Here is a 13945-nt window from a genome sequence, read left to right on the forward strand (position 1 = left end):
AAACAGTCAATATAAATCGTAAGGATACAAGCGACAAAGTTACAGACCTACAATCACAAGTGGGAGGGGATGGGTGATAAGGAGTGATGAGAAGATTAACAGTAACAGTAGTGCAGACTTTGCAATAGTTGAACAGTGTTGAGGGAATTATTTGTTTAGCAGAGTGATGGCTTTCGGGGGAAAAACTTTTCTTGTGTCTAGTTGTTCTGGTGTGCAGTGCTCTATAGCATCATTTTGAGGGAAGGAGTTGAAACAGTTTATGTCCAAGATGTGAGGAGTCTGTAAATATTTTCGCAGCCCTCTTTTTGACTCATGCAGTATACAGGTCCTTGATTGAAGGCAGGTGGGTAGCAATTGTTTTTTAGGAAAAAAGTTTCCACTTTTCTGTGTCTTAAATTTTCTACATGCTGGCTCAACAATTGACTCGTACCTTAAGATGGACCAAATTCATTTCCATCCAGATCTATCTGTAAGACTGTGGGGTTCTTCAAAGTGTCACAGAGTCCGTGCTGTGCTTGCCACTAACAAGGTCGGCATTAAGCTGCAGCCATGCATCACAGTTTGTAATCCATTGGATTTGAGCTGCCAGCAACAGCTGATCTGATTGATACACGGATGATTTAAGAGACAGGATTTTGAGCTGGTTGTAATGCTCATGGAACAGCATACTCAAGCTATACTCCCAGGCTCCAAATGAGATGGCCTTTTGCAGTGAAGGCAAAAGTGGCAGCAACTCAAGTTAATGTGGGAAAAGGTCAAGAGGAGAATAATTCACTCTCACCTTCCTACAGAGAAAGAGCAGTAAAAGCTGCCCATTTATTGGTGAGATTATATATAAACACAAAGTTCATATCTCCAGCTTCCACCTCAGGCTGCCATCCAGGCTGAGCTGTTGTCATCACCTACCTAATCAGGTGGCGGATTACCTGGCCTTGATAAATTGAAGAAGCAGCTACGGGATTGCAAGGAGGAGGGAGAGAGAAAGGTAGCTTGCTAGCCTGTAGCAGCTAATATGGGAGCAGAAGTCTGGACCAAGTCTCTAAGCTTATAGTATGCAGCACCACGGAATGATTTGTAGACAACAGCATAAATATCTTTAAAGAAAGACATCTGTAAAGAGCACACTGTTAGGAATGATATATTAGAGGCCAAGGGGACAAAGGGAAAAGGTGATGGTATAACTCATTTTGTTTTAGAAAGGAATTCCCACACACTGTTTGATAGGCACCAGCCCATTTGAGTTAGAAGGAACCGTTTATATGAACTGTGCTGATAAGCAATATCCTTTCCGTGAAGGAACACAGCATACGTCTAAAGCCAAATCCAGAGTTATTGCATTGTTGTTCATCGTTTGTGAGTTGATTATAGGCAGCTTGCTCAGGGTATATTAATTTTTCCTCTTGAAATCCTACTAAGCGGAACATCAGCATTTCCTAAGCGCACAAGTGTGTGGAAAGGTTTTTGTCGAAGCAAGTGGCAAGGCTAGACAATTCTTGTTCCAATAAATAAATTGGACATTTTGTTTTATTGGAAAAGTCCAGTCTGATAGGATAAAAATGCAGCCGTAAAATAACTACACTGGGCTAGTGTAATATATAGTCATCGATATAATGCTGAGGGACGATGGGAAAAATTGGATTCTGGACATAACTAGATTTGGTAGAAACACTATGATAATCCTGTCAAAATAAATACTTTTTTTGCTCCTGGAATCAGTAGAATTTATCAGTGCTTAAGCACAGCTGGACTGTGCCTTTGATTTCATTAAAGTTTCTTATTGTCAGAAATCTGAGAACAAAGTAAAATAGAATCTGAACCCAAGTAATTCGATTTCTATGCTGAGAATAACCAATTTTGCTATATGAATAGCAACTTTCTGGAGTTTCAAAACAGTTTTTTCTCAACTATACTTTCAGAAACCAAAGATTAAACCTATTATCTTCTGCATTCGAAACATGTGCTTTAATGCTGAATTGAGTGTTCCTCAGGAGTGGGATTCTACCAGTTCAGACCAGTTCTATAGAACCGATTGTTATGATTCTGCGCAGTTTGGAGAACCAGCAAGTCATGCCCCGGGTTGGCCCTGCCCATCTCTGCCTGCCCCTCCCCTCTCTGCCCAGTCAGTCCTTATCACGCATGCATGATATGTATGCACGTATGCCCAACATCGCTGACTGCATTCTCCCCTGTCCAGTAACTCCTTAAGATATTCCCTTTTCCCCGCTCCCAACTATCATCTGTTCCGATGATCAGCTGTGCCAGGATCCCTCTCACTGTCTTACTGCTTCACCCAGAAGACTTCCCTGAGGCCCAGGAGGCCAAATGGGGCGTATGGGGGGGGGAAGCGGGGGGTTGCTGCTTCCTGGGCCCCAGGGAAGGTTCCTGGGAGCAAACCCCCCTCCCAGGAGGCTATCCTGAGGCCCAGGAGGCCCAAAATGGAGTGAGGGGGTTGCACACACACCCAGGCTCCACTTTTTGCCTTCTTGGGCCCCAGGGAAGCCTTCTGGGAGCAGAAACACCCCCCAGGAAGCCTCCCTCAGATCCAGGAGGCCCAGCAATGGGCCATGTATGGATGCTGCGTGTCCCCCTGGCTTATTTTTTGCCTTCCTGGGCCCGGGAAGCCTTCTGGGAGCAAAAACCCCCAGAAGGCTTCCCTGAGGCCCAGGAGGCCCAAAATGGAGTGTGGCCTCCCCAGGCTAATTTTTTTGCCTTCCTGGGCCCCAGGGAAGCCTTCTGGGAGCAAAAATGCCTCCCACCAAGAGGCTTCCCTGAGGCCCAGGAGGCAAAAAAGGGAGGAGTGTTGCAAAGAAAAGAAGAACAAGCCACATCTACCTAGTCATATGGCCACACCATGCCCACCTAGCCATGCCCACAGAACCGGTTGTTAAAAAGTTTAAATCCCACCCCTGGTGTTCCTCCCCTTTCACCGTCTGATTTTTAAAATTGTTGTGCATAATTTGGATTTTATGTTCATGGGTTGGGTCAAAAGCTATCCAGGATGCTGAGGTCCAGTTTTCAGTCACTGAACGCAATGTAATTATCTTTGAAACATTTGAGATTTCAGCAAAAATTAGCCATAATTTTTCAAACATATCTTGTCCCATATATCTAGAATTCTTTTTTTTTTTTGTTTACAAGCTGAAAATTATGCCCAAATCCACATTCTTTGCTTTCCTAATTCTTTAAGAATGTTATCATACACAATGATATATATTTTTACAAAAATCTATTTTTACAGATTCTCCATTAGCATGTTGCACAAAGGCAATTCAGATGGTCTAAATATTTGAGGAATGTTGGGAAACAAGCAACATTTAAGAATAATAGGTGTAGAAAAAAGTGTTCTACTGCATTCATGTAGAGAAGCACAAGGGTTTAACATGAAATAACAAAGGTGGGGATGTGTTGTCTAGAAAGCTGTCCTCATTATGGTTCAGCTACTTTAAAACTTACTTCTTCCACATGGTTCTGTGCATGTTGACTTTGCATAGATGACTTAACTAGCAGAAAACTGGATGCTTCTTGAAATTCAAACTTTGAGAAGTTTATTTTTATCTGTGATAATGTCAAATTGTTGTTGTTCTTTAAGAGCCCTGGCCTCTTTATTGTTTTCTTTTCCTTTTATGAAAAAATGTGTTTGCAAAGCTTCTATTACAATTAAGAATTGAAATCTGGCCTGTAGGAAGAGGTCCAAAATCCAGAATTATAACTCTGTGGTTCAGTGGTAGAACCCACTCTTGGCATAAAAGAAGTCCCAGGGTGAATCAGTGACAACTCAGAACAATTTAGTCTTTCCCTTCTGTATAGCTAAAGGGAGACTCTACAGAGTTAAAAAATTTCTGGGAAGTGCAAGGGAATCCAATAAATTCATATAATTTGGTTTTGAATAAGCATTTGCAAACTTCCCCCCTGCCCATCCATTTTTAAATTAATTTCATAAGGAAGGATACTCCGTATATCAAATAATGCCTTAAATTACTGAAATTGAGGTGGAAACTCTGTGGTTGGTTTTCCAGATGTTACTGAACAGTTCCCAGTATTCTCAGCCACCAAGCCTACTGGTTACTGGAAACTACCATTTTTGCCAACTTCTCCAACCTAACCTAAACTACAGCTCTTTCCAGCAGGCAAAATTGGCCAGTTCTTATTTGATAGGTTGAATAGGTAAGAGCTATGGTGCAGTGGTTAAAATGCAATATTGCAGGCTGACTCTGCTCACTGCCAGGTGTTCGATCCTGACCGGTTCAAGGTTGACTCAGCCTTCCATCCTTCCGAGGTCGGTAAAATGAGGACCCAGATTGTTGGGGACAATATGCTGATTCTATAAACTGCTTAGAAAGGCTGTAAAGCACTGTGAAGCGGTATATAAGTCTATGGCTATTGATATTGGAAACCAGTTGCTCTGCTCTCTCAGAAACCTTTTTATCCTGGTGACCATACTTCTTACAGCTGTTTTTCTCCCCTTCTTTCCAGGGGAATCCCTACATGTGCAATGAGTGTGACGCAACCATTGACGAACTGGCACATCCACCCGAACTGATGTTTGATGCCGAAGGAAGGCATCCCTATACATTTTGGCAATCGACCACTTGGAAAGGTTACCCAAAGCCTCTCCAAGTGAACATTACCCTATATTGGAACAAAACCATCGAACTCACGGACAACATAGTCATCACCTTTGAATCCGGCCGCCCAGACCTAATGATCCTGGAGAAGTCCCTCGACTATGGTCGGACGTGGCAACCATACCAATATTATGCTACAGATTGTCTAAATGATTTTAACATGGAACCAAAAACAGTGAGGGATTTATCTCAACAGACAGTCCTAGAAATCATTTGCACAGAAGAATATTCCACGGGGTACATGGCCAACAGTAAGATCCTCCACTTTGAGATTAAGGATAGATTTGCATTTTTTGCTGGGCCTCGGCTTCATAATATGGCTTCTCTCTATGGGCAGCTCGATACAACCAAGAACCTAAGAGATTTCTTTACTGTCACAGACTTGAGGATAAGACTGCTCAGGCCAGCAACTGGGGAATTATATGTGGATCCGCAGCACTTGACACGCCACTTTTATGCAATCTCTGACATAAAAGTAGTTGGAAGGTAAGAGAACATAAACAAGTGTATGTGCATTTTTTTCTTCCAATCACATTAACCTCCTGTTTTATCTCCTTTTCCTTTCCCTTTCTAAATTGAATTATTAAACTATTGTGGTTTAAAATATATACAACCTTTGCATAGGTAGGTAGGTAGATATATAGAGAGAGAGGGAGGGAGAGGGAGAGGGAGGGAGAGAGAGAGAGAGAGAGAGAGAGAGAGAGAGAGAGAGAGAGATTTAACAATCTATAATGGTAGTCTTCAATTTACAACTATGATTGAGACCAGAGTTTCAATTGTTAAGCAAATCACTTATAGTTGTTAAGTTCCAATTTTATGATCTTTTTTTGCCATGGTTGTTAAGCAAATCACTTACAGTTGTTAAGTTAATAATACAATTGTTAAGCAAATCTGGCTTCCCCCATTTAGTTCGCTTGTCGGAAGCTGGCTGGCAAGGTCGTAAACGGCAATCATATGACCCCAGGATAGCAATAACAATAGCACTTAGACTTATATACCGCTTTATAGTGCTTTACAGCCCTCTCTAAGCAGTTTATAAAGTCAACATATTGCCCCCAACAATTTGAGTCCTCATTTTACCCACCTCGGAAGGATGGAAGGCTGAGTCAACCTTGAGTCAACCTTGAAGTGCCAAACTCTAGGCAGCTGGCTGCAGATGTAGCTTGCAGTACTGCACTCTAACCACTGCGCCACAGAGGCTCGTACTGGATGCTGCAACCGTTGATTGCCAAGCACCCAAATTGTGATCACGTGACCGTGAGGATGCTGTGATGGTTGTAAATGCAAGTACCAGCTGTAAGTCACTTTTCCCAGTGCCATTGTAACTTCGAACAGTTGCTAAATGAATCGTTGTAAGTTGTAATAGTTGAGGACCACTTTTAATGTATTGATTTCTAAGTCCAATGATACCGAGTCGAACACCAGTTACAATTACTGTACATGAATGAACGTTAGGGTATTGTTTTTCTTTCTTAATGGCCATGTTCTCACAACAGCAATCTTTGGGGAGACACTTGACCTTCATACATGACAATAATGGCCAAAGTTTTCCTTCCTTCCTTTTCTTCCTTTTTTCATTTTCTGTATTACAGTCTTTCTTTCCTTTCTTCCTTTTTCACAAAGCAGGACACAGGGAAGAAACAGGTCACTTTTGTCAGGATTCTCAAATGGTTGCCTGCAGTAGGCATTTGAAGCCATGCCTAGGATTGGATGGAGTGATATTCTTTACAGCTACCTGGTTGCCTTCCCGTGATTTACAGCATCAGACACGAGATGTGTGTGTTGATGATTGCTTGGCAAGCTCCAGTTGCTAAGTGGTTTAGAAGTATTTTTTTATTGAATGAAAAGTAAAAGAAAAAAGTTGTGTATACGAAGCATGCATTAGGGTTAACACATTCAGCGCCATTTTTTGGTGTAAATTAAAACTATTATTTTTTAGAGATCTGGATATGGAAGATGTATTAGGCACAGGTATAGGTAAAGAAGTCTCTGCAGGCTTGACTGACTCTGTTAGTAATAACTCTAGGGGACAGTACCCATCTCCATTTGTAGACCATTGAGTCAGTGCTGTCCAAAGAAGTTTTGCCCAGTCATGTGGCCAGCATTACATCACACCACAGCATAGTGTGGCAAAACATGGAGTGCTGTTAACTTCCCACTGAAGTGGTACCCATTTATCTGCTTATATTTACATGCTTTCAAACTGTTAGGTTGGCAAGAGCTGAGCCGAGTGACAGGAACTCACTCCATCATGTGGTGTTCAAACCACTGGACCACAGACCTTCTCTGGTGGCCTCTTTTAAGCCACTGAGCCACCATGTTTCTGTATTAGGCAGAAACAGAGGAGAAATGCTGCATTATCTAATGCTGTGATGGTGAATCTATGGCACACGTGCCGGAAGTGGCACGCAGAGCCAGTTCTGCCAGCATGCAAGAGGTCACCCGGAAGAGCCCTACTGCGCATGTGCCGCGCTACCCGCCTGGCAGCTGACTGTCTGGTATCTGGTGTGCATGCGTGGGGGAGCAGGAGGGCACGTGCGTTACATGCGCATCTACAGAGACATGCAGGGGGGTCTCATGCACATGCACAGAGATGCCCGGCGCATGGGGGTGCATGCTCAGGGGAGCATGTGCATTGCCTTCTGGGTGCTGGCATGCAAGCGTGTGCACAATTTTTGGCACAGGAGTCCAAAAAGGTTAGCCACCACTGATCTAAGGAGATGTCACATCTAATGAAATAAATACAAAAGAAAAAAATGTAAATGTCTTTTTAGTGCTGGAGGTGCTTGTCTTAATGGAAGTAGACACAATGTTACTATGAACCATATGAAATTGCCAGAGTTTGAAGATTTATGACAATGGACCCTTTGTAACTCAGGCTGCTCAAATGTATTCATTTCACTGGGGCTTCTTGATGAATACTTCTTGGTGGAGTCTTGCCTTTAATGAAGAAAATACCATATGGAATTCAAGAGATGATTTTAATTTTTGAAGAGAGCATTTCGTTGAGATTTGGGGGAGCTGTCATTCAAAAGTAACTGTGGGATCAAGCAGCCTTTCATTTTTCTATGACCAATCATCTATGCCTAATCCTTGCTACCTCTGTGCCAATAAAATGGCTGCTAATTCCAGTGCTTGCTCTGTCAATGAGCAAATGGAAAAATACACTAGAAAAAATAAAAACAGAATAAAAATCATAAAGATGGCAGACATGTTAGGACTAGGCAAACAAATCCTAAACTGTTTATAGCTGTGGTCCCCTTTGTCTCTGCCTTCACCTTGCCTTCCTCTTGATAATATTTAATTATCATCTTTCATTTTATGCATCTCTGGGTTGTGCCAGCAGTTCTAGGCCAGTAAAAATATTCCACAGGTTAATGTCTACCAATATTGTCCAATTTCTCAATTGGATGATTTTCAACATAGGATTGCATTCCTAAAATAATACAGTAAAGATCAAAAAATAATAATCAGAAGTGAGGTTGCTACTTCTCAACAAGTAGGGACCAATTTATGATCACAATAGGGACCAGAATTTCCTAAGCAGGACAGTTGCTAAATGAATTGTGCCCTATTTCATAATCTTTTTGCATGGTTGTTAAGCAAATCCCTGCATTTTAATGGATCCCTGCAATTGTTAAGTTAATCGCATGGTCACTAAACAAATCCAGATTTCCTCATTGACTTGCTTGTTGGAAGCCAGCTGGAAGGTCACAGATGGAGATCACATGACCATAGGACACTGCAACCATTGTAAATGCACGCCGATACCCAAGCGCTCAAATTTTGATCAGACGAATTTGGGGATTCTGTGATGATCATAAGTGTGAGGATCGATCGTAAGTAACTTTTTTCAGGGCCATTGCAACTTTGAACAGTTGTTAAAGGGGTGTCAAACTGGATTTCTCTGAGGGCCAGATCAGCATTGTAGTTCTCCTCTTCGGGGTGGGGTCAGCGGCAGGGAATCAGGGCAGATGCCTCCTGCACCACCCTGCTGGCCAAAAGGGGGGACAGGGGGTCCACAAATGGCCCTCCTGTACCTCATTTTTGCCCTCCATGGCCTTCTGCAACATCTGCTGGCTGAAAACGGGCGATATAGCCCATTTTGGGGGGCTGTTTTGGGCCTGTTTTTTGGCCTGTTTTCAGCCCATTTTTCATCCCATTTTCAGCCTGTTTTGGGGCACATTTTTGCCCGGCAGAGTGCTGCAGGAAGCCATGGAGTATTGAAAATGAGGCATGGGGGAACTGTATGCAGCCCGTTTTAGCCACCAGAGGCACTGCGGGGTGGTCCTTTGATATTTCCAGTCCAGCCCCACGGGCCAGATTTAAGCACCCTGTAGGCTGGATTCAGCCCATGGGCCTTGAGTTTGACACCCTTGCTATAGAATATATCCGGGAGATATGTCCATGATTTCATAAGTAGCATTGCTTTTCTTTATATGAACTACGGCACTACGTTAACAGTGTTAACTTTTGGGAATTATTACCTAAGCCAGAGGTCAGGACCATACAGCCTGTGGCCACCAAAGTATAAGTGATCTCCAAAGTGCTTCCAAAGGACTCTTAACAAAAATAAAATGTGCATTTTCCCACCTATGATCTTGCAAAATTTGGAAGGGCCAAAATGTCATTAGATTTTCATCAAAACCTTGTAAACACTTTGATGCCTCTAGATGAGGGGTATCAAACTCGATTTCATTGAGGGCCACATCAAGGTTGTATTTCACCTCAGGACTGGGTGGGCGTGGTCAGGGTGGGCATGGTCAGCTTGATGTCACTCGTGTCGGCGGTACAGTGGCCCAAGCTGCCAGTGAAAACGTGGTTTGGGAAGTCCTCCTGTGGTGGCCCTCCTGAGCTCTGTTTTTGCTGGCAGAGTCACTGCAGGCGGTCCTTCACTGTTTCCAGGGTGGTCGCACAGGCCAGATCTAAGCACCCTGCAGACCAGATCTGGCCTGCAGTGTGATACCCCTCATAGGTTAACATTATTAGAATAACAGATAACTAAGGCACAAGCACACAGGGCGACTCTATTCAAACGTCTGTGTGTAGAACTAAGCACGAAAAGATAGGTTGCTTTTTATTTTAAGTCATTTGAGTCAGGAAAAATGTAATTATGAATCTTTGACAATTATGTTTTGCTTCCCTGCTGCAGTGCATTGACCCAGACACATGCTATCATTTGAAAGTAAATTTGCTGTTTTATTAATCTAGTAAGCTTGTTATTCCTGATCACTGGTTTTTTTCCTTCTAATGAAACTATATGATTCATACTTAACATTGCAGTAATTGCTGTGGCATCTGGAATTTTATGATGCCAGGGGAAAATAAAAACTCAATGTAGTGATTTTTAAAGTTAAGTCCCCTGTAGGGATTAGCATAGTTTACTAAGATCTACTATATATAGGAGCAATCTATATTTGTCTATAAAATAGCTAGCTGGCTAATTTTTAGCTAAGAGGCTGATATATCTTCAGTATTGTCAATCCTTGTCCTGCTGCATTTAAAGTGGAAACTACTGTCACAAAGTTCAGTAAGCATAAAATTATATGAAAGGTGCTAATATGATGGTAAGAATTTGAGGGGGGGGAGAGGGAGAAATACTGCACTTGTAAATCACTAAGGTTCTTGTTTGGACTAAAGTATTCCATGCAACTCATTGTACTCAGAGAAAATATGTATTATTGCTTTATATTGCAAGAGTAGATGAGCATTTGTTTTGCCCAACATTAGATGAAAGTGAAGGTTAATTTGTAACTGAATTAGACAATCCATTGGTATACAAGCTTTGATCTTATCTATGTTATTAATGTGTTAGATTGTGCATCTGCATTATTGTCTCAAGAACCATGCATGCAAGAATCCAGTCAAGAATTTTGCCTCAGTCTTCCAAGTCTTGCAAAACTTCTCCTTTTATCTGCAACAACTAAATTATTTTACAATCATTTGTAAACTTTAGGAAAGCTTGAAGGCATCTTTAATCGCTGAATATGTACAAGGAAAGAAGTTTGGCACTGCATGTTAGAAAAAAACATGTTAGTATTCAGAAAATCTAGTCAACAGCCATTGGGACTTCTTTACATGATTGGAACCCAATCTTAATATATGATCATAATCTTACATGATATCTGATGCTTTGTTGGCAGATGAAACCAATATGGTATAAGTAGCCTAGTTCTAAAGTTTAGTGGTATCCATATCTATTGCCCTTCATATCACCATACCATTCACTTGATATTGTACTCATATTGTATATTATTAATATACTTTTAATATTTTATACTAAATATAAAAATAACAATTAATATACAAAGTAATACTGTACTCATCCTTTCTGAAATGCATTAGAAGTTCTCACCATACATGACAAAGACAAGAATTGCCTTTAGGAATCTTCTACAACTCTCTCTTCAAAATGGATGTCTACCAATATGTGGTCTTTAATTCTTCAAAATTCACAGTAGTGACTGTACTTCTGGAGAATTATAGAAATTAGACTACACATCTGGAGGGCGCCCGATTGGAGAAAGCTATTTGTGGTCATAGAAACAATAGTGTCCACTTTACCCTGAGGCTATATTGTGACGTGTTTTCCTGCCAGAAGTAGAAATAATTGCATTTTTCCCCTAAGATTTTCATGATATTTGACCAGTGAAACGGATGACACCTGATGTCAACTTTTTTGGCACAAGGAGCTGTCCATTTCAACGTAACAAAAAAAAGGGGGGGGAATTTCTCATCGTTGTAAGAGAGAAAAAGCTATTTAATTTGTAGATGTTAATAGTACATTTGCATGTTCTGTTCAGGTTTTTTTTTTAAAATCACATAGCATATCAAGCATACAGCAGGAACTTATTCTGATTTGAACCTATCAACACAGGCACTTAGTGCAAATGTGTTTTTAATGAGAAGAAATAATTCAGACTGGAAAAAAATAGCTGTGGTCCTAGTTAACATTCTTCCTGCCCTTTTTCTGGCATGTATTAACAGCTATTAATTTGAAATGTCAAAACAGTAAAGTGCTCTGGGGTTCATAACTGTTCTTTAAATGCATAACTATTGTTTGACTAATAGTTATTTGGATACCCTATTTGTACGTGTTACATTAATATTGACCTATAGCATATTCCCTTCCTGTCAAAGGCATGCAGCTTATGTATATTTTGATGGAAAGTTCTTCCCATCCTAAAGTATTTTAGGTTTAGGAGATGCAACTTAAATCTGTAGCAGAGTTCAATGGTGTTTCCATTGGCTTGTTTATACATAATCCCTAGTCCAGTGGTTCTTAACTTTTTCTTCACCCCCTTTAAATAACTTTTGTGGTCATGGACCATCAAGATTTAACTCAAGATTTAATTCAAGATTTCTTCAAGCCTTCATGTACCCCCTGTGATGAATCATGCCCCCCCCAGGGGGGACCACAAGTAGAGAACCACTTCCCTAGTTCATTTAATTAGGTTAAAGCATTTGGTGTGACACAAACAATACTCCATACAAGAACACAAACTCCTAAGAAAGTCACATGGCAGAGAAAGCTCAATTACCCCAAACCCCAAAACTTTAAAATGCAAGAGGTTTAGTTTTTCATTTTAAGTGACCATTTTCTAATAAATATTAAGAGAGAGAGAGGGAGGCAGGCGAGAGAGAGAATTAAAGTATTTGTAAGGACAAGCATTTAAAAAATAATCAGCTCTTCAAAATAGAATTTACTAAAAACCACCACCACGATCAACAGCAAAAATGTTGCTCCACTCATTCTAAAAATTAGAGGAAATCGCAGAGAGCTTTTATCTGATGCCATGGCTTGTTAAACTTTCTAGTATCAAACATATACTAGAAAGGATTAGATATATAGTTATCTGCCGTGTAATCCTATCCTAGTAGATTACATCTGTGTGACTTTCTTTTTCATTGTTGTTGGTCATCATCTTACAAGTAGCTGGTGCTGATAAAACACCTTTTGTTAGCCCCACCCTCCTTCATTTCAACTCCTGTATCCTTACCTGTCTCCCACTGATAAAACCTGAAGCAGGCTTTCAGTCCTGGATACTGTCCTTGCTATCTATATGATGGTAAGCATGTGATGTCTGGAAGAACCTGATCAGAATGTTTAGCTTTTGCTTACATATTATTTCTAGCCATTTAGGACTATAGTTTTTCCCTTTCCTGCCATTTCAAGTGCCAAAATTCAGCAGTTTAAAAATGAAAATGAACTAAAAAGGTGGGGGGGAGTTCTACCATATCTCATATTCTTACCTCGTGATTATAATTCTATACAAATACTGTACACGTCGTGCCCCTGTTGGAGACTGACTCCGATGGAGAAGAGGAACAGCTGACAGGGAGTGGAAGTGTGGCTCTGGAGGTTGTGGAGGATGCTGGGGAAGGGCAGAGGCTGGCTGGGCAGTCAGCAGAAGACCCAGGCCCATCCCCTCTCCATCCTTGGGCATGCAGGGAGGAGAGGATAAGGGAGAGACGTGGTCTATGGGGGAGGAAAGGGCCTTGATCCCCTTCATGGGCTGCAGCTGTGAGAACTGGTTAAAAGGACGGACATGTGTATGGGCCAGTGCTGGAAATATCTCTACTGTGTCATTTGGCGTCCTTCCCAGTGTGTGTTCTGATATCTGTGGACGTCTTCAAGCCCTTATCTTGCTTGGTTTCCTTAATTGCTTCAGTGTGGTTTGTGTTGTTTTTACTCTTTTTAATTTATAGGCATTTTTAGTTTAAACAGCATTTCCTCCTTTTCATAACTGCTTATGGGGGAGTTTTTTGTCTCCAGTCAAGGATATTTGGAGCTTTGAAGCAAATGAAGGAATAAAAGGGGCTTCACCTGTTCTTGTGACTGTGTTTATTTTGTATCCCCATCCTGGGACATCACAGTACCGGGGGTGGGGGGCTGCTTTCCATCACACTGGCGATATATTATAGGAAGTAGCTTATGCAGATATTCGCCCAAATGCACATGCAAAATTCCATAGTTACCTTATGGTAAAAATTTTCAGAGCAATAGTCAGTGTTAATGTTTTTAAAAAAATTGAGTGCATATAATGCAGAGTGAAGGCCAGCAAAATTATACTCAAATTTCTGTGGTTTATTCATTTAAAACATTTATATAGTCTCCCATCTTATACCAAACTCTAGGTGGCTCCCAATCAAGAATTAAAAAGACATCAATAATAAAATAAGATAAAAATCATAATAAAACTATTGAAACCATAAACATTGGAAAACCTGGCACTAAGTTAAGCTTCCAATAAGCAGTTGGAATACCACCAAATGCATCCATTTTGATCTCCAACATTATTTGCGGGGGGGGGGGATTC

The 13945-nt window shown here is 41.1% G+C and overlaps 1 protein-coding gene across 8 annotated transcripts in view; it reads left to right on the forward strand.

Annotated features, from left to right (window-relative positions):
- NTNG1 (netrin G1) overlaps positions 1-13945 on the forward strand; it is a 268725-nt gene that overhangs the window by 113505 nt on the left and 141275 nt on the right. For all 8 annotated transcript variants that reach the window (XM_087960757.1, XM_087960751.1, XM_087960750.1 and 5 more), the window contains one exon: positions 4474-5111. In XM_087960757.1, coding sequence (XP_087816883.1) covers positions 4474-5111 — 638 coding nt within the window. The remainder of the gene's footprint in view (positions 1-4473; positions 5112-13945) is intronic.

Source organism: Notechis scutatus, chromosome 3 (genome assembly GCF_049901735.1).
Source record: "Notechis scutatus isolate UNSWTSFEM ecotype Mainland chromosome 3, rNotScu1.2, whole genome shotgun sequence".
NCBI lineage: Eukaryota > Metazoa > Chordata > Lepidosauria > Squamata > Elapidae > Notechis > Notechis scutatus.